At 40.9% G+C, this 22251-nt stretch overlaps 1 protein-coding gene across 1 annotated transcript in view; it reads left to right on the top strand.

Moving 5' to 3' along the window:
- The window catches only part of stxbp5l (syntaxin binding protein 5L), a 240638-nt gene that overhangs the window by 97249 nt on the left and 121138 nt on the right, over nt 1–22251 (top strand). The window contains exon 5 of the mRNA XM_030080730.1: nt 13478–13578. Within this exon, the coding sequence (XP_029936590.1) occupies nt 13478–13578 (101 nt within the window). The remainder of the gene's footprint in view (nt 1–13477; nt 13579–22251) is intronic.

The following is a 22251-nucleotide window of genomic DNA, read 5'->3' as shown; positions in this document are numbered from 1 at the left end:
ACAAGCGGACCAAAAAAAACCCTCACAAATCAAACATACAATACCAGTCAAACTGTCAAGAATATGCAGGGACATAGATTATGAAAAAAGTGACAAACTGAGAGAAAATCATCCCTTTAAAATCAGAAGAAAAGAAGGGATGACCACCCGTTATCTGGCTCCTCCTAATTATTTATTTAAAAGGCAGTAGAGAGATGTAACATGCAGGGGGAATATGGACAGATGCATGGTGATTTTCCATCTGACTGTTTAAGAAAGCTGTTTCTTTACATTTCTAAAATTGCACTGGAAACCAGCAGAATTATCTTGCCTCTGTGTCAAAAAAAACAAACAAAACAGCAACAGCCACACATTAAGACAGAGACTTAATGACTTTAGCCTCAGAAAAACCCATTTTAAAAACTCACTCAGTCTTCAATCTTATTCTTTCAAGGTGCAGAGAGGAGGCAGGGGGGGACCTCATTAACCTCTGACTTAAGACAAACTGACCTCTGTTTGAGGAACAAAATTAGTTCACTGTGGCACTTCAGTTCTCTCATTATTCACTGTTGTTTTTGTGCTTCTTACAATGTACTGCACATTTCAGATGGCAGATCCCCTAACAGCATAATATACAGTCTACCTGCAGCCCATTTTAGCTGTGGAACCAGCATGTAAGGGCTGCATAGTCGCTTTATGAGCAGCACCCACGTGAGTAGTCTTACTAGTGAGCACTGACTTTGAATCAGTCCACATCGGCTGATTGATTCGCAATAACAGGCCCTCTGATGCACACACTGTTTACTGGGCACGGTAGGTAGTGACACACCAAATCAATACAGAACATATGAGCACACATGCGTGCACACACTCATCCTCTGGGAGCTGAGGACGGTAGCATTCTGCTTGTTAGCAATAATTGTTAAATATATGCCTTTTGTTAGGTATGGATTTATAGAGGCAAAACCATCAATTTAACAGACTTCGATGTCCATGTTACATTACAGCGAATTTCCTGAGACAAATAAACACAAACACACCTTGAGCTATTTTCTGGATGCTTAATGTGGCTATTTCCTCTTAGTCACAGCTGCCTTTTTGTTTACCCATACTGTATACTTGCCCTCGGTCGCCTCGCATGTGTTGCCATCAAGACCAGATAATTACACCATAATGGAGTTCAGGACCTGGCTCTCTCCCCGCCTGCCTCTCGTTTTCCCTCTCCTCCCTGTCTGGCTTTTTTTTTTTTTCGCCAATAGCTGCTGCTCCTCCTCCTCTGCTTTGACCTTAATCTCTCCTCCTCTGCATGGTTCTCCTTCCTGCCTTATGTTCTCCTACACTCCTCAGTTCGCCGTGGCAAGTCTTCAAAGTGACGCAACAGGGAGAGTTTTTCTCTGTAATGCTCGGGAGTGGGAAGCCCCAGCTTGAGGAACAGACTCAACCAGTGTTTGGACAAAATCATCAGAATACTTTTAAAATCTCTTGGATATGATGACATGATGAATATTGCTGGCACAGGTCCAAGTCAAAGACTACAGCAACTGTATTGATGATTATCCAGCAGTTATCTACCTTATATTTATCAAAGCAGGTCAAGAACATTGGAAAATCCCACTATAAACCATTATACCTATACCATTTGAACAGGAGATTCAACTCTATACTGTGATGAAACACACTTTATATAATGCAGACTGGTGTTTTGCCTCCAATCTGCACATTCCTTGTTACAAGTCTCAAAACATCAGGAGTCTGTGCAGCCAAGTTTAGAATATACAACTCCATATTTCAAATATGAGACAGTTAGCGACTGATAAATTAGTCGTAATTCCAACTGGGAGACTAACTTGTTCAATAAGGCCTAAATGGAGGACCGATTTTTTCCACCCTCAGCACCAATTTGGACTCAAACACTTCTCAGTGACACATTGTTCCTTCCTGTTTCTTCTTTATCTTTTTCCTGACGTATCAACTAAACTTAGATGCAAATCAGTAGCAACATCAAAATGTATTTATTTTCAAATCCTATTTTGACCACAGCTTAGTTTACCGCATATATTACCAGCATCTACACTACTCACAAAAAGTTAGGGATATTCGGCTTTTGGGTGAAATTTCAGGATGAACCTAAAATGCATTATAATCTTTACAGGTGAACTTAATGTGACCTTCTGTAAACTTTTGAATGCACATGTCCAACTGTTCAATGTTTCAGTACTTTTTGCACAAGTTGCTGTTCTCTAACAAGGAGCTTAACGGCAAAATTCACAACAGGTGTTTGATCCATGAATCGACCAATAAATTTCCTGGTTCAATTAGAATTGGTATTTAAACAGTCCTCCTCATCATGCTGTTCACATTTTGACATCATGAGACCAAGACGACACCTAACAATTGATCAGCAGCACCTCGCCATTGCGAGGCTTCAAACAGGATGTTCTCAGAAGGAAGTGGCCACTGAGCTTAGAGTGTCACAGAGTGTCATCAGCAGGTTGCAACAGAGATACAGAGAGACTGTATCTGTATCTGTATGAGACAGAGAGAGTCACAGAAAGGCATAGAAGTGGACGTCCTTTGGCCGCATCCCACACTGATGACCGCTTCATTGTGAACAGTGCCCTGCGGAACCGGATGATGAATGCCACTCAACTCCAGGCACGTTTAAGGGAGGTGAGAGGCACCCAAGTGTCACGTCAGACCATTCGAAACCGTTTACATCAGCATGGTCTGCGTGCTAGACGACCTTCAAGGGTACCTGACCACACCACCAGGCACAGGTGTCATCGTCTTGCATGGGCCAGGGAGCATTTACGCTGGACGAGGGACCAGTGGGCCTCAGTGCTGTTCTCTGATGAAAGCCGATTCATGCTGAGCAGAAATGATGGCCGAGGAGAGCCCTATGCATCAGCCACTGTTGTCACCAGACGAGCGTTTGGTGGTGGTGGTGTTACTGTGTGGGCAGGTGTGTCTAGTCAGCACAGAACTGCCCTACACTTTGTGAATGGTACAGTGACAAGCCCATACTACCTGAATAACATCATTAATCCAGTCATTGTGCCCCTGCATGAACAACACAGGCCTAATTTCATCTTCATGGACGACAATGCTCCAGCTCATCGAGGTCGTATCATTAGGGAACGGCTGCTGGAGACTGGGGTACCTCAGGTGGAGTGGCCTGCACTTTCTCCAGACCTGAATCCCATAGAAAACCTATGGGATCAGCTGAGTCGCCATGTAGAGGCTCGGAGCTCTGTAGGGGAGACCGGGGCTGGTTGTCACACTTTTACTCTTGTGTGAATTGCTCATCATCTGAACATATTTCAATAGTCATTCCTACATTAAATGGAAGCTTAAGATCTTTGCTTGAAATGTGTATCCCTTTCATTTTTCAACTTACTGTAACAAAGCGGTAATTAAACATCAAAGACACTCTGACACATTGTGACAACCAACCCCATCACTGGGTTGGTTGTCACAAGGTATGGGGTTGGTTGTCCCTATAGTTATCAATGGGGTTTCAGTAAAAAAAAAAAAAAATGATTTAAAATAACAAGTAACTTTTTATTTTTTTAAGCTAGAAACACCAAATATGTTTTAAAATGAATACTAATAGTACGCATCAATGCCCCTTGTCTTTAAAACATGAATTTGAACAAGGTGATTCTTTTTTTAGTTGTCCTCTGTAATAAGAGGTGAAATTAAGGAATTTACAGTGCTAAAAAAATCTAGCCTTTATTAAAAACATAAACATTTCATGCATAACATCAACATTAATGCGTGTGTGTGTATATAATTAAAAACACCTGAGAATATATGGACTACAACATGTTTGCCATGCTGAATGTCTTTCTGAACTGATTTCCCCATCGAAAAATATGACCAGAAGTTGCCTAACCTAACTTGGGATAAAACACAAACAGCTAACAAGTAACAAGAAACGAGCTAATGTTCTGTAATTAACATCGAAGTCCTTAGCTGGGCTGTCACACGTGTGACAACCAACCCCCAGAGCAGTGAGACAACCATCCCCAACCAACCTCTTGACAAACATTTTAAGCTAGCCACCACATGGCTTTAGCTAGCTAGCTAAAAGCTGACTCAAATCAAAGCTATTACCTTCGACTTTTGCCGAAGTGTTTGATTTTTAATTGACCAATAACCTACAGGCTTTTAATACAAAAACAATACCAACATAAAAAATTACTATGGCCCATACAAATCACATAATATCTCCTCACCTCAATGTTTTGTGTTTTATCAACAAGATGACCAGTGCAAAATGAGCAGGATGTCAGGCCAACTGTTTGATGTCAATATCATGTTACAGCGCCGTCTAGTGTGGCTGTAATAAGCAATGTGACAACCAACCCGTGTGACAACCAGCCCCGGTCTCCCCTACCCCAGAACCTCAATGTCCTGAGGGCCGCCCTTCAAGAAGAGTGGGATGCCATGCCTCAGCAGACAATAAGTCGACTTGTGAACAGCATGAGACGTCGTTGTCAAGCTGTAATTGATGCTCAAGGGCACATGACAAGTTATTGAGACATTGACATTTTTTGTTGTGGTATACCCACCACTGTTGTTGGCTTTTGTTTCAAGAAATTGTTTGAGATGAGGAAATCACCAGTGTATGCTTCTACTTAAATGCCCTACTTTCATGATATAATATCACTGTAGCGTGAACTTTTTACATTTTCCATAAATTTCACCCAAAAGCCAAATATCCCTAACTTTTTGTGAGTAGTGTATTTTGACATTGATCCTATAGCCTCATTTTATATTGATTTCAGTGAGTTTGTAGTGACCTGCAGGCCAACAGGCAAAGACGCGATAAGGATGTGAATTTATTTATTATAAAGTCTGTCTGCTGCAACTTTAGTAGAAACTCAATAGAAAAAATAATGAGCGTTTGTGTGCAACTATTGTGCACACTAAAATAACTACAGTAGACGTATAAAACAACTAGGGCAAGCTCTGTAAGTTGTAGATTTGCTTTTGTCTTGGCAGTTTGACGCAGCTAAAGTCACAAAAGGCCAACTAGCAAACACAGCTGCTGTGTTCACCCTGCTCAAATACTGACATCACCCATTTTAACTGGAACTAGATTTTCTTCACAGATCTAGAAACAATCGAGCTACAGTTGCAATGAAATCCTAACAAAAAATGCTATAAAGACAGCGTTAGAAGGCCACCCCGGCAGAATTATATTAGACAGTAAGATGAAGGTGTAGACAGAGTGAAACCAAACGAGACGACAAAGAATATCTGACATGAAAGTGACATCAAAGAAAAACAGAATAAAAGCTTGTATGAGGCATCCTAATCTCCTCAGGCTGCCAGCTAATCGTCAGCACATTCCCAATCAGTCAAATCTGACATAAGTTAGTGGCAGCATAACCTCTGTAATGCCATTAACACTGAAATGGTGAAACTGGATAAGGGGCCGCCGCTGCCAAATTGGACAAATAGGCGGAAAAGACACAAGTAATTATGTGGTTGATTATTTCTTCCTTTCCTGTTTAATTATTTTGAGGAAATTAATGCGTTGGTGTCTTAAATGTGGCCTCATTTCTCCCACACAAATAGGGTGTTATGAGCTGGCTGTCGTGTCGCTAAGTGAGATGAAGGAGCTACAGACGCCCCATAAAAAGTTTAGGTCATATCCCTCCCTCATCTTATATTTAAGACGAGGGAGGGAGGGGGAAAAGGTAATCAGTCACATATTAATTATCAGTGTTTACCAGACAATAATAAATCATTTATTGTCATAGGTAACAAACCATTTACACCTCATGGATCATCAAGCGTGCATCTATTTTCTGAATGAATAAGGAAAGGACTTAAAGATCAATTGTGTGTGTGCTATGTGGGAAGAAAATGATGTGCAGGCACTGGAAACAGCTTAGTAATGTTGACTGTGCCTACACACACACACACACACGCAGCGAGAGAAAGTGAGAGAGGTTACAGGATTTTATTTTTTTTTCTTCAAACAGCAGTTAACATCTTGAAACGAGGCAGAATATGCAGATCGTTCAATAAGATGACATCGAAACACTTGAAAAACACTTGAAAATGTTTGATTTGCATGGGAAACAGGTGGGCGGTCTCACCTGTGGGCAGAACAATTCTCCTGCTTAAATACAGACTCAGTGCTGCTCCAAGCCACTTACGGGAGTGGATATTTTTGTAGATGAAGAAAAGAGAAAATTGATTAGCGAGAGGAAAATGTTTACCAAGATAGGAATCTCTGTGGATTAACAATTTCCTCATCGTCACTTGGACTGTATGCAGTATTTTCTGCCATGATTAAGTCTGTAATCTAGCGCTAATTCTCCCATGGGCTCCGGTCTTCACGGTGCCTCCTCTGTAGCGACGCTGCCATGGGAATCCTAATTTTACTCTACTAATTATAACAACCATCCTCAGAAGTGTGACAGTAACTAGTTATCATCATTTTAGCTAGTCATTTTCCCTTATGTGTGCATGTTAATTGCATAGTGTTGTGTTAACTGTCAGGTGAAAAACATGGACTTCAGATGCAAAAGTTGGCAAAACGTGTCTGCAGGGAGGGAATCATTCATTCGTCTGTCCGTCACATGTGATATCCAAGACACCGCTGATGTAGTTTGACAAAACTTGGGGGAGTGATGCATCTCACCACGGTGGCATTACCCAAATTGCACTGACAGGCCCAGAGGGTGACTGCTTCACTCAGACGGGACAACAGGTTTATTGTTGCTTTTTTAAAGGCAGAATGAGGAGGATTTGTCAGTGGTGGTTTGTAAACACAGCGTTCAAAGTTGGCCCCTTCAGCATGCAGCATGGTGACGGAGTGAAGTGCCCAAAATGTAACGTCACCATCCTAGGAGAAAAATTTGGTCCGCCGGCGCCCACCTGTCAAACAGAAAACAGGCCAGGTCACTCTTCATCCTCATCCTCTTCCTCAGAGCTCGCCAGCAGGTTAAAGCCACCCACAGATTCATTCTCACTGAGGAACGAGCTTTGTCCACTTTTGCCTCGCTATATTTCCTTTTTTGCACGATCAGCATCCACGTTTTTCGTAGCTTCCTATTGGATGTCGTGCTATTGATCTGGCACTGCACTGCGCTGTGATTGGCTGGGAGCTACACACCTGCTGCCCAAAGGCTGACGCCCAGAAGAGTCCCGAGCTCAGCAAAACAAGAAACTCCAGGCAGAGGGCGGGGTCCTTGCAGACACACGCACACACACACAAACACACACACACACACACAAACACACTTCTAGTGGCTCATAAGTGATGATTGAGACGGATTATATTTGAATGAGTCTGTTGTTTATTAGTAAAACCTTTCTCATTATGCCTTTAAATCTTAGGTGCTTTTACTGTGTTTTGCAATGCTGTTTTTAATTAATTTCTTTGAGACCACAATCCTCGCAGATGCACTACTTTGTTATGCCGGAAAAGTTGAAAATATTTAATATGTTTGCGTGAGGTGCTCAGGACCCCTTGTGGATTCTTCTGTCCAGTCAAGTGGTCGATGGTTGGAGCGTAAATCAGAGTAGACAGAGCTGCCATGTGGGCTCATCATGCTACACATCAACACCTTCTCTTTACCCTTAACTGATAATGGCACTTGGCTTTGCAGCGTTGTTATGACAAGACCTCTCCGTGAGCCACAAGATGGATGAGTAGTGAGAAGCTGATTTGTTATGATGTTGAAATTTTAGCATTTTCACGTCCTCAACTAAAAGTAAAGCAAAGTCCCAGTAGCCTCGTTGTCAATGCATGTTTACAGAGACACTGAAATGCATTTGTTCTTTTGGTCATATTTGTCAAATGAGTGTTTTTTTTTTTTGTTTTTTTTTTTAGCATGCAAGCAAAAATCTGTCTGAATACTCCCTTGGGGCGCTTTCACACCTGATTCAAACCCAAACAAACAGACTGTAGGTGTGAAAACATCATTATATTATATAGGGCACTAGGACAGTGAAGTTTCCTCTTTGTGCATCACCCTGTGTACTGCTGTGAGCCAAGCCATCTCATTTGGTGGTAAAACTGTCAGTGGTCATCATCAACAGATATTAGTATCAGAGATAAATTACTCAGAATGATATACATTTTTATGCTTCATGGCTCTGTAACAGTAAATATGTTACTGGCACTGCCATTGTGAATCTTCTTTTATGGTTTGACACACTCACACCAACATGGCTGGGAGCATGGTGGCCTCCATGGCATTGAACCTACACTGGAGATTAAAATTACTCAATCCCAGCCTATTAACCCTTTGATAGCGGTCACTGCAGTGGACTGCTGTTTAAAAGTCATTTTCTCCTAAATGCAGTGATTTCTATGGTGGAATTGCATATCAGCTGTTAGAATGCTCTCTGCTGCTCCCCATTGAGCTTTATGCAGAGACTGTCAGTTCTTTTTGCTGAAAAGATATTAATACCAGTATCATGACATGGTAAGACCAGTCCTGCATCCTTAAAGAAGTATGGAGACTCACAAAAGTGTTCCTGCCCTAAGAAGAGTAAAAACACATGAAAAAAAATCTGGACTCAGGCTTTCATAATTCATGCATCAAAGGGTTAAACACTTTGAGTCTTTGTCTCTTGTGAGATGTAACATGTAAGGAAATATATAGTGTTTTTCTAAAAATATGAACTGTTTTTTATAGTCTAAAAATGACATGATGATCCTAAAGAGATGGTCCTCAACTGCACAACCTTGGTTTATGTCCACCACATCCAACATGCTGAAGCGACCTTCAACAAGGCACTGAGGCTCCAGGGCCCCTGACCTCTGTGGCTGAGCCTGACCTCTGACCTCTGTGCAGAGGGGAGCAATAGAAAAGAGGCTCTTCCTGCAGGGATCAACAACCGATCACATTATCACCCCGCTGTGTGTCATGAAGAAGATGTATTGAAGATAAATGTAACAGGGCTGGTGATAACCTGCGCGTTATGATAAAGACCGCCAGGCTCCAATCTCGCCTAAAATCAACGGCATTGTGGGAGCTATCGCGTGCTCCTGCTTGATTTTTGATTAGATACCACTTAATATAAAATGAAGGCAGGAGTTCTTATTTTATTATTCCCTGCCACGCATAAATGGGGTGAAAACATTGCTGTTGCTGGGGCCATTTATTTCCAGAGATCGCACTGTGTTCGCAGCAATAATGAGCCTCTGTTCCATGATAGCAGTTTGGGAGCCGGGAGGTGATATTTGCCAAGAGGGAGATCCTGAGCTCAAATGTTAGAGGAGGTCAGAGTTTTTACGTTTCACCTGCCCGCTCTCCTCCCACCGTCAGCTATCCCATGCAGAAGCAGGGTTAGTCAGTTAGAGACTTTATTAAGAGGGAGGAAAATGTAGGGAAAATTGTTTTTCAGCACATAAAGTCACACTGGGATGATAACCGCAATAACAACCATGGCTCATGAGACAGTACATATTATCCAAGAAGTACAAACAAAGCAACATAAAACAAACAACATGAAATATTGTCTCACTACACAGAGCAAACAGATTGTCTTACCTACACTTATTAGACCCTCTAGACCAGTGGTTCTTAAGCTTTTTCCAGTAATGTAGCTCCTTTGAAATATTTCAGAATTTTAGTTGAAAAAAAAAAAAACAAAAAACATTGTGAAAAGGTCCAACCCAGTGTCTGGAACAACAATCTGAAACTGAGGATAGTTTGTTGTTTCTGTTTTTGCTTCTTTTTTGCTTCGTTCTCCTGTTTCCAGCTGCATCGCCGCTGTTTTTCACCCATTAATCCATTTTCTTGATTTTTTTGTCTCGGCTTCCCGGTCACAGTGAGTGGCACACTCGAGAGCAGATTAAAACCACAAACACACACATTTTTGACACCTTTTGACACCTTTAAGGGAAAACTGAATATAAAATGTGGTTTATCAAACTTACATGTACATGTTTATTGAAGCTGTTAGTGTAATTATTTTAGGAATTAAATAAATTGACTTTTTTTTTTTTTTTTTTTTTTAAATCTCATACCCCCTGTAGTACTTCAGCATTCCCCTAGGGGCACACATACCCCCATTTGAGAACCGCTGCTCTAGACAGTGTTACTGTGGAGCAAATTAGAGTACAAAGTGCCTACGAGTTAGAGCTCAATAATTTATGTTGAGCTTTTTATTATTTATTTATTTATTTATTTATTTATTTATTTTGATTGCTTGGAAACTTTGGCCTGGAGCCTTCAGCGAGGATGTAGCAGCACTAATTCTGTGAAACGTGGATGTTTGTGTCACTGGTTGAATTCCCTGGAGAAATGCCCAGCCAGGAGAATGTAGGTGAGGGAAATGAGTAAAGTTCTTACGACTAGTGTTTAGGTGCCCTTGAGCAAGGCAGTTAACCCTTAACTTCTCAGTGTCTGCCAGACGCAGGCTCATGCTGTGCTGGAGCATGTAGCGTGTAGCGTGTAGTTCAGTTGGATTTCTTTGCTTAAAGTGAGTAGAATTTGTCAATGCAGTTTGTAAACACAACATTCAAAGTTTGCTCGTCCTCCTGGCTAAGACGACCACCTCCAGCAAGTTTTCCTTTCCTAGGATGACGATGGAAATTAAAAATCCAGGCCGAGGGCAGGGTCCCTGCGAGTACACACACACTAACACACACTTCTAGTGGGCCATAAGTGATGATTGTGAGGGATTATTTTGTATGAGACTAGAAAGTTATTTTTATTCCCTCAGCATCAGTCAGCTGGTACCTGCATCTGTGCAGACGAAGCTGTCAGCACATAAAGGCTCTTCATGTCCGTGACATGACAGGAGAGCCTCTTTCACTTCCTGATGTGCCGATAGCCGCTGCCAGGGAAACAGGAAGTGCACGGTGTGTTCAGTCAGTCAGGATGGGCAGGAAGCGCAGACCATCGGGCCGCGGGCGAGCATAACCCAATCAGCTGAGCTGTGAGCTGCAGTGACCGACTCAGCCAACTTCCTGTCAGCGTCGGCGTGTCAGACGGCGAGCGAGCCTCACTCTGCCGCCGCCGCCGCCGCCGCTGGATTCAGCATGAACAGACCTGCTGTCATGGACACTGAGCTTCCTCTGTGTGTGTGTGTGTGTGTGTGTGTCCTTCCCAAGTAGTCACTGCCATTAAAAAACTGCTGTCAAACTTTGGGGTAAACAAATACACACACAAAAGACTACACACTCCTACTCACACACACTGAAGGCTTTTGAAGGCCGACGGGCGACTGATGATGGTTTGTGCTGATATTCATTCTTTTTAAGTATCAACCATTTTTGTGCCCAAAAATGACAAATATTCAGGCATTCGGAAGCAACAATCACAAGCTTCTCCTCCGTGTTATATTTAGGAATCAGTGCCGTGTGTCTCTGACCGACGGTCGATTAGTTCACTTGCTTGTTGGTGTCTAAAAGTCATCGCTCATTTGCATAAAGGTGAATATTTGCTTTGCGTGTTGTCACCCTCTCACTTGTGTCACTGATTCCTGTTGCTCATGTCACATTTGTAGATGAGAACATATAAATATTCTTCCCTCTTCACTGCAAAAATTCAAAATCTTACCAAGATTATTTGTCTCATTTCAAGTCAAAAATGTCTTATTCCTAGTCAAAATATCTCATTACACTTAAAATAAGATGTGATCACCTCAAAAGTAACTTTGTTTCAAGTGAAAATTTGCTTGTTTTATTGGCAAAATTTGTTTCTTGTTTCTAGCAAATTTTCTCTTATTTCAAGTGAATTTTCACTTTTTCCACTGGCAAATTTTGCCAATGAAACAAGCAAATTTTCACTTGTTTCAAGTGGATTTTCACTTGAAACAAGTGAAAATTGTCTAAAAACAATTTACTTCTGAGGTGATCATGTCTTATTTTAAGTGTAATGAGATATTTTGACTAGAAATAAGACATTTTTGACTTGAAATAAGACAAATAATCTTGGTAAGATTTTGCGTTTTTGCAGTGTTGTTCTCTGAAGGTGAATTGATGGCTTGTTGTGGAGAAAAAAACAGCATCCAATGCAATGCATGTGAGAAATAAGTTTTAAAATGTATTGTGTTGAGTTGCTCTGGCATAATCCACAGTCTTTCACAAAGTATTTATCAGACTCCCCAAGTTTCCATGAACATGCGGGTGGGAAGCACGTCTTCTTTCTTCCTCTCATCCCTCACGAACTCACGCTAGTTTTGCTTACTGCCTTTTTTTTTTTTTTTTTTTTTTCAGAGCACTTTCTGTCTCATCTCTGTTCTACCTCACCACCGCTTCTTCTATTCCAAACTCATTAGGGCTAATTATCTGCGTGCTCGGTGACATATCCAAGCCGCAGTGAGAGCCGGCTATTGATCTGCAGCAGTTCCGCCTGCTGCGTTCATTAGGCCTGGTATTAACATGGATCGGCTCAGCCGCCGTGTGCATAGTGATGCTATACGTCTGATGCGGTGATGTTGGCTGGTTGTGTAACGCTCTGCTCTCATTGCCTCTGACATTCAGATGTGACTCATATCTGGTTTGTGTCACGATTCAACGCTAACTGGCTGATATTTACACCTGGCCTTAGCACGTACCTCCAGTCCACACCGAAATCCAGTTTCTCTCTCTCTCTGTCTCTCTCTGGCACATCTGTTCCTCTTGTAATATTTATGTCCTTCACAGGAAAAATTCACCCTCAAAACTACAGCCACAAGAAATATTGAGCTTTCTATCGAGTGGACTGTGCTGCCACTATTGTTATTGTTCACACCATCTAATGCAACATCATGTTCTGTGTGGACTGTGAAAAGCCAAGAGGACAAAGTAGACGAGGTGAGGGAAAAGAACGGACCATCACAGACTGAGGATATCAAAATAAGAGAATCCAAGGCTGGACGTTTGAGGGCCAGAGCTTCTGAACACAATTATTAATGTTCATCAGGGTTGATTTCAAGTATTTACAAGAAACTGGACAATTACTGTCATTGTGACTCAGCCCAGTGTTTATAATGAAGACTTAATTATAAGCTGGTGTGCAACTGATGGTTGTAAAATTGTGACAGTTTTGAAGGATTGCCACGTGCATGAAGGCTATGTGATGCTGAGTGGGTGCAAAACCAGAGGGGGGGAACAACACTTTCTCCTGTTTCCACAGTTTATTCATACAAGCGCATAGAAATGTGTCTGATCATTTTCTGCAGTTTACCAAAAGGAAAAAAAATCATTTTAAAAGGAGGTTTTCTAGAGATGTCCCATAGATTTCTTTATGTTTTACTCTGTTTAGCCCAGTTGTAGTGCTCAAAGTTGCCCCCTAGAGGAAGCTTTGAATATTTTTATACATGGAATATCTCCTTTTTTTTGTCTCTGGTAAAAACTTGTTCTCGTCAATTTACCGTCAGTTTTTTCAAGATGTGTTATGAGTCTCCTTGTTAATGCCAGGGGAGGACAAGGCTCTCTGTGTGTTCATAAGAATTTAGCCCTAATGTTTGGGGTTTTTTTTGTTGTTGTTGTTGTTGTTTTGTTTAATTTTGGTTGTTTGTTTGTGGCCTGCAGGGGGCGCTGGTCACGGCTTGTGCAGATGACACGCTACACCTGTGGAACCTTCGTCAGAGGCGACCGGCCATCCTGCACTCGCTAAAGTTCAACAGAGAGAGGTGAGCACGATCCTGCACCTGAAGAAACACACACACACACACACACACACACACACACACACACACACACACACACTCTCCCTTGTGCTCTGATACAAGATGGAAGATACAAGTCTCCTTGGTCAGCATAAACCCAACGAAATGAAATTTGGACTGAATAAATCTGTGTCTCAAGGCTCAGGGTGAATACCTGAGAGATCAACCAGCAGAGCTCGCCTCAATATTTCAGCATGTTTTTCTCCAACTCTCCACAGCCTTCTCCAGTACTTTACCAACTTTCTGCAACAGCTGAGAGGATGGACTTTCATTAGTGTTAAAGGAATACTCCACCGTTTTGGGCCAAATACTATTTTTCCCACTTACCCAGACTGAGACAACATGTTCGATACCATTTTCATCTCTGTATGTCCAGTGGTGCATTTCCTCTGAGTGGCATTTTGTGTTAGCTTAGCATAAAGACTAGAAGTCTATGGGAGTCGTTAGCCTAGCTCTGTCAAACTTAAAAAATAACCTTACAGCAACTCCGAAGCTCTTATTTACAGAGTGTTTCCTGTGTTTGCATCATTTTTTTTAATACTAAAATGTGCATTTCAAATACATGATGCACTGTGTAAATAAGACAAGCTTAGTGTATATGTAAGGTTTTTTTTTTACACTGTGACAGAGCTAAACTAATGACTCCCATGGACTTCAAGTCTTTATGCTAAGCTAACAAGAAACACTAGCCATTGGAATTGAAAATGGTATTGAACATCTTGTCTCGGTCTGGGTTAAGTTGGAAAAAGGGATTTTGCCCAAAACATTGGATTGTTCTTTTAAGGAGCTGAGAAATATGTGGTAAAGCGAGAGTTTGGTAAAACTGGTATGAGACCCAAAACTTTGATGTGTCATGTCATGTGCTACCAAAGCTCATATTTTAAACTTAGAAATTCAGCTTTTTTTTTTTTTTTTTTTTTTTTTTTTTTAACAAAAGAGGTCTTGAGATATTTCACAGAAGAAGTGTTAAGGATGCGAACCTTAACTCGAGCTGTCCTGAGACTTTCATGTCCCTCGTTCGCTGATAAAGCTCGGACACGCTGACCCTCTTTATCTGCTAAAGCTGCATCTCACAATGTGGCAGGAGAACCAGACGGGTCGCAGCAGGATTACAGCAGATTTAGACACTGACGCTGTCAACAGCCCCAGAGCTTTTATTATTTCATTTTTTTTCGCTGTGAAGTGCTCTGGGTGAAGCGGAGGGTTTAACGTAAAGATATATTACCCTCCTCGTTCTCTGGCCCGTCTCGTCTCTCTGTAGAGGTTTTGCAGAAATCTTCACACACAATGAAAGCAAACTTGAAAGGCTTCGTTCACTTTGTACATTTCACTCTGCGCCTCCGAGAAACAGAGGTGCTTAGGGGAGAAATTTTCTTTTGTGAATTCGAAGGTATATCCTGTCTCAATTTCAAACTATCTTGAAAAAAAAATCATTTAAAAGCCTTGTGGACTGAATTGTCTTCATGAAATGTAAATATCACTGAGGTTCAAAGTGCTGCAGGATTCTTTAAAGATTTAGCACCTACAAGTACATGTAAAACACGAGAAATGTTGTGACAATATGAAATGTTAAAACAAAAACAAATAATAAAAAAAAACCTCAAATAAATCCAGAGATTCCCAGAGGAATATGCATATTTACTCTCCTTGTCATAGTCTGTGCAGCAAATCCATCACATTTAATTTTAAAGTATATAGTTGGTAAATTGGTAAGAGTGTGTATTCATTTTCTGTATCACTCTGGTCATAGAAAAGGCACTTTTTTACTGCAGTGAATGGCAGGTATTCACACACATTCAAGGTTGAAATCCTTGAAACACAAAAGTCCACCTTTTCAGAACGGCTCCTTTGTTGACAAACTGCAGGGTTAAAAGAGTTAATGTCAGTCGGACTTGAAGAGAGGCACATTTAATAGCGAGCTCTATCCGGGTGCTTTCATAAGCCAAGGACCTGAGCTGAGTCACGGGGCGTATTGTCTCCTCACGGTCACATTTCATCACAGAGCGGCAATAAACCTTCAGCAAGGGACAGAAGAATCTCAATCCCACAGTAAAAACTGGCCGTCGTGAAGCCAGGCCAGGAGCGCTCTTGTAATTGATAAAAGGCTTAAAGGATCATGAGTGGGACGAGGTTGTCAAATCCACATTTCGTCTCCGAGTTGATCGGGAATCAAACTCGGTATCTCTGTAATCCAGTGGCAGGCTTTTAGCCATCAGTCACAAATGTCAGAAAGCTGTGTTAAAAAGCAGATTGTAGAGAGACAGGGAACAGCAGGTGGACATTTTTCATAGCATTTTCCCTCCTCCTGATCCCAGCAGTGGCTCCGACATTACAAATGCATGCTCACTCATTAGCGTAATGACTTACTGCTTATTTTTCAGTGTAATGACCTTTTATTAAATGTTCAGTGTTGAGGATGTGAGGCCTGCGCTCACTGAGGATGTGCTTGAATAAAAAAATAATATGTTGACCAGCAATAGGTACAATCATCCACGTAGCTCGCTAGGTCTGTACTGAAACTGAACCATATCTTCCTCCAGGCTCGTCTTCCTCTACTGCTGGACTGTCAAAGGTTTTTCATCCTAAATCATGAAGCTGTGGATGATCAGACAGGATTTTGTGTATCAGTATTTGTCCCAGCCCTTCTCTGTTGTGTGCTTTGTTTCTTGTTCATGAACTCAGCTGTAAGTGAACTTTCGACACTGTTCAGTCACAGAGAGCAACGGGCTGCATCCCGACTGAAAAACATAAACAGCAGCCAAGCAGTTTGTTAAAAAACTGTGAGACATGACGCAAGGCAAAAACTAAGGATGCACTCGAATCTGAATCCATATTTGACACGTAACAAATAACTAACAGCAACAAATTACCCCTTAGAACACGTTTCTTAACGCTTGACTTTAGATCATTTATATATTGTCTTTGTTAACTGGATTAATCTGTGAGAAATAATGCTGCTGTGGCTCTTTTCAATATACTGTCTTTTAATTTGAAGCAGCATATCTCCAGATATCACAACAAATTGTGTAGCAGATGGAGTTACACCGAAAGAATAGACAGTAACAGTCACAGTGCACAAATGATGTAAAACCATCTTTAAACTTAAAGAACTAAACAGGGAACATGAGCCAAACAACCATGAACTGGGTCCAGTAAATGTCTGTTGTCCAAAAGCATGATGGGAAACTCCACTGACTGATTATCAGCTAATTACAAATGCACATGTCGGTCACCAGAGTGACATTTTCACAGCGAGATTTCCTCTCATTTGCAGAATGTGGAGTTGTTAGAGTGGGTTTCCTAAACCCATATAGTTTTAATGAGCAGGAATTTCAGTCATTATATATTTCTTTGTGATTAAAATGCAACAATTATAAAATAACTGTAAAAAAACAAAAAACAAATGTAAAGCAGCACAGTGAAGGCCAAACTTTGTTCAAACCTAGAGAACTTCATTTTAAATCGCCGGATATCAGATATGTTGAATCACAGGGAAATATCTTTAAAATGATGCACAAGACATGTTTTGGTTTCTTATTTCCATTTGTTTTAATGGCAATAAAACAATAAAAAGTGTCATCGTGGGTGGGAGTATGTCACTACCTGCATGATGTGGCTTCAGTTATAATCCGATACAGAAAATGCCCGCTGCATGTACGATATTTTACAGTATGCAAAAACTGATTTGTCTGACTCTGAAGTTTCTTAAAGGGAAGTTGATGGGAAAATCAGTGAGAAAGAGTTTACACATTTACTTGCAGGGTTCTTAAATATTTCCTGGTGAATAATGACAAACTTCTCCAAATGTTAATATTAAAATATTCTATATTCGTCCTATCTGGTGTTTTATTATGCCGACGACACGCTGATATTACTATTCCTGCCGCGCTCAGCTGCTTTAAGCACCAAGCACGTCAGAGTACATACATTTTCTGACTTTTTTCAAACTTTCCATACTTTCAAAGCTTGAGGGTGCAACATTTTGCCCAGAGGCAGTGAAGTGTGTTGTTATTCCTGCCCTCCTCCCTCTCAGCTGTGAAGTCGGCGTGTCAGTCATCCTGACGAGCTGTCTGATGAGCTCTGGGATAATCTGGCACCGCTAACTTGTCTCACAGTAACCCAAGCTAACAAGCCACAATCTCATCTGTCTGCTGTGGGTGACACCAGAGTAGAAAACCCACAGTTTGCAGCAAGTTTAGCTTCACTCCACTCTCTGTTTTCCTCTGTTGTTGCTGCTGCCGCTGTGATGCCCAGTTTCTCACATATCCAATTTATTTATTACTTTATTGTGCTGTTATAATTTGCAGCAGGACACTTTAATGTGTTCATTTGAAGTGAATGAAACAAAGGTAAATGTCAGCGAAGACCTCCGCCTTTTGCGAGATTGACTTACGTCCACCGCTGCCTCTTAGGTGTGTGAGACAGCGGCACATTGTCAGAAGAACACGCGTGTTTTTGCACACACACACGTGCCGATCTTGTTAGAGTAATTGCTGTTGAAGCCGTATGAACCTGAGGCATTTAATTACCGTGTCTGCTGATATTTTCTTACTGTGGGAGGAAGGGAGTTGGCCCTTGGTATTCGTTTAAAGACACAGTACAATGGCATCTTACTTCCCTGATTTTATATATTTGCTGTTATAACAGGATATCGATTGACATCAAAAATATAAACCAATAGGAATCAATTAGGGTGCCAGTAGTGCGGCATGAGATCGGCATTAAAAACGTTCTGTTTTCTAGGAAAGTAGAAGTCCTGGCAGTTCATTTTTCACGGTGTCTTTAAAGCTGTAGCGCTAACAGTCTTTCATTTTCATTAAGCATAAATGTAAATGGAGAAGTAATCAGATCAAAACTGCTGCTGCTGATAATTTGATACTTAGCTTGTCTTAGCACCGTGTCTCATCTTATCGCTCAGCGGGGGTGAACTCGTTTTCAGCAGAAAAACACATGAGAAATGTGAGGGAATATCTATCACTGGGAAAAAAAAAAAAAAGAAGAATTAATCAAATAGATATTACACCTTCTGCCTGTGAAAGGAAATAACTCCAGCCACCTTCTACCATGTTGCTTCGTATTTCAAGAAAACCCTTTCTTACCATATGGACCATGTGGAAGTTATTAATTTAACATCGTATACTAGTCTTTCCAAGTATACTGATTTTTACAGCTGCTAATATTTATCCTTCCAACACAATGATACCATTTATTTACCCATTTTGAGACAGTATGCCATGGGAGGGGCACACCATGTTGTTTATCAATGTTGAGGATGAGGACGAGGAAGGATAAAACCCTCAGTTCACGCCAACACTGATAACCCATAGAATTAAAGGAACACTTCTAAATGCGTACATTTAATCTTAAATTTGATGTAAGACGTGCATAAAAACAAATATAACGGAGGAAAATTCTCTTAATTCTTGTCCTGAACTCCTGGGGCTTTTTTTTTTTTTTTTTTTTTGAGAATTGAGTGGCGTTCATTATTCTGTACCACATCAACTGACCCAATTTCCTATCAGAGATCAATGAAGTATTTCTGACTTTGATCATATTAAGGTGGGGTGACCCTCTGCCCCCTAAAACTGCATAGTCTGCCTTAAAGTCCAGTTCCAACCCCCCAAAAAATCCATTTACCACTAATTTCCAGCAAAAACAATTCACCCCATAGGCTTTGCTTGTCCATATCAGAACCACCTCCTGGTATAACTACAGCAAGCAGGTTGTAATTTATGTGCTGCGTTCACAGTTCAAGGTCAGAGTGTAGCGGCTGAAATTTCCTCACCATGCCAAATCTAATCTAACCTATGCTCTGATGTAGTCTAATGTACTCTAATCTAATCTGATCTAATCTAACCTAACCCAACTGTTAAAGTTAGCTTGAGTTTTAACTTTGTAATTGCAGCTTGACTGTGTTTTGAGCTCATAGTTTGAGATGCTTTAAAAGTCGTATCATTACAGTCTACAGTCTTTCCTTTGTGTGTGCAGTGCAGATACGCATGGACACGCAGGTGAAAATCAGAAAAACACCTTGTTTCAAAGGTGGCGAGCCGTCTCTCTATAGATTTCCTGCGGTGAGATGGTTGATGGTGGCGGCACGAGCTCCTTGGTGGCGAGGCGGTGAATCATTTGCTCAGATGAAAGGAGAAAAAAGGCATCGTGAGTCATCCATGCGAGGCCAGGCAGTGACCTGCCGGTTAGCTCTGTGTCTCCGGGCTAAACCCCTGACAATTAGCACTACGACACCCCCTCAAAATCCCCAAAGAATTAACCGTGAGTCACTGCAAATGGCAGCAGGAATCACTTTGTGCAATAACTGTCAGATACCATCTCCTGCCTGGAAACTCAGCTTGACTGCCACACTGAAAGTTTTGTTATCCGTCCCACACACACACACATGCACAGTGTGTATGCGCATTTGTAATTAGCTGATAATCAGAAAGCCTCTGCATTTGAGGAGTTTTATGAAACATGCATCATTTGAAAAAAATCTGATAATTACCCTCACAAATTGTGGGCTGCCTATAAAATATGAAATTCACGATGGGATGTAATTTAACATCAGCTGCTTGAGGACTCCTGCGCCGCGTGACAGAATTTAATCATCTGTGGATCTGAAGTTCAACAGATAACATCTTGTGGTGGATATACGGAGTTTTGTGGCGAAGCCCTGAAGCAGTTGTGTCACGGCAGCAGATGGGAAGGTCAGCGGTTACAGGGGTGACGTCGGCGGCAGATGACAACTTCAATCCATCTCTTTATCTGTTTACTTCATTAAGGTTATTTGTTCCTCAGCTGGTCGTTCAGTGGGCAGCCAGCTGGCGGCTGAAGCCACGTCTCCTCCCGTCCTCTGTGATTGATAATTATGAGTCTCGCTGACGGTTCCCAGTCCGACTGTCAGGAGTCAAACAACGCCTTTGACTTTTTCCAAAATCGCCCTCCGGACCCGAGCGTTCATCCCTCCTCCCCTCCGTCTCCCTCCTGCCATCCTCCCTTCACTCCCTCCTTCGTCTTTGTCTTTGGCGAACAGCTTGAGGCATTTTTTTTTTCCAATGACATTTCAATTAAGCAAATGCGGAGCAGATGACGGAGGTTATCGGTGCTTCGAGGTCTTTCTGAACAGGCCTGCTCTCCGCTGATGCCTTGTACTCGGAAATAATCATTAAAAATACATTTGTTAGTGAACACAGGCGATCCTGATGAGCAACGGAAAACAAGGAACACTTTGATCTGATGGCTTATGATTTGTTCTCTGTGAGCTGCACAGATTCACTTCTGCATATTGACAAATTGACATTTATGTCAGTAGATGTTTTATTTTATTGTGATTCGATTTTTATTTGAGTTAGCGGAGATCCAAACAAAGATCCTTGAAGAGCATCACATCATTCAAGAGAAAGACGGGGAGGAATGTTGGTTAAACATAAAGTCTCAAAAACATAGTAAATAAATTACACTAGATATGTTAAATCAGATTAGATTAGATAAAACTACAGTAGGTTAGATTAGATTAGACTATAGTAGATTAGATTAGATTAGATTAGATTAGATTAGCTCATATTAGATTAGAACACAGATTAGAAAAAATTTAACTGTATTGGGTTAGGTTAGTTTAGACCAGATTAGACTACAGTAGATTAGATTAGATTAGATTAGATTAGATTAGATTAGATTAGATTAGATTAGATTAGACTCCATTAGGTTTTAGGATAAATTAGACTACATGAGATTACAGTAGATTAGATTAGATTAGATCAGATTAGATTAGATTAGATAAAATTAGACTCCATTAGGTCAAATTAGGTCAATTTAGACTACATGAGATTACAGTAGATTAGATTAGATTATATTAGATTATATTAGATTAGATAAAATTAGACTCCATTAGGTCAAATTTGGTTAGGTTAGACTACATGAGACTACAGTAGATTAGATTAGATTAGATTAGATAAAATTAGATCAGATTAGATTTGCCTACATCAGATTTTGTTCGCTATCAGCACAGATAGCTAACGCTTGGCAGCACATATTGCACTGCTCACATAGATCACAACAGATTAGATTAGATGCGTAAAGATCTAGACAGCAGCAGACAGGAAAAGACACGTCACCCAATAACATCAAAATAAATATTTTAAAAAATTACTAAGTAAATAAATATGTAGACGAGAGTATCTCTGAATTACAATTCCTGATCAGCTCATGACACACAACAGGTGGCATCACACCAAGCATGTTGCACCCTAGTGTGTGTGTGTGTGTCTTTGTTTTTCTTGTTACAAGTAGCACTAGTAATAACAAACACTTTTTTTGTTGTTTTTGTGCATTATACAATTTCCCACATGGCCTGTTTCAGCAGTAATAATATCAGAGACACTTTTTTTTTTTTTTTAAACTTTATTGAAGACACATTCAAACATACAAATATTTCAGACGTGAGCTCAACATAATGTTGCACAAAGAAACAACAGCATGAATTATAGAGACATTTTTGACAGTAACACCTGAAACACAGTGAGGTCAGATATGATTTCCTCCTCGCTCCCGGGCGCTTCTGCCCTCTCTGCCAGTTTGAGTATCGTCATCTCCCCAGGCCTCCAAATCCTTATTGAATTGTCTGCTTTCCTATTTGTCTTC

The sequence above is a fragment of the Myripristis murdjan genome, chromosome 21 (assembly GCF_902150065.1).
Source record: "Myripristis murdjan chromosome 21, fMyrMur1.1, whole genome shotgun sequence".
Lineage (NCBI taxonomy): Eukaryota > Metazoa > Chordata > Actinopteri > Holocentriformes > Holocentridae > Myripristis > Myripristis murdjan.
The sequence above is the reverse complement of the archived record's forward strand: the minus strand, read 5'-3'. Positions and strand labels throughout refer to the sequence as shown.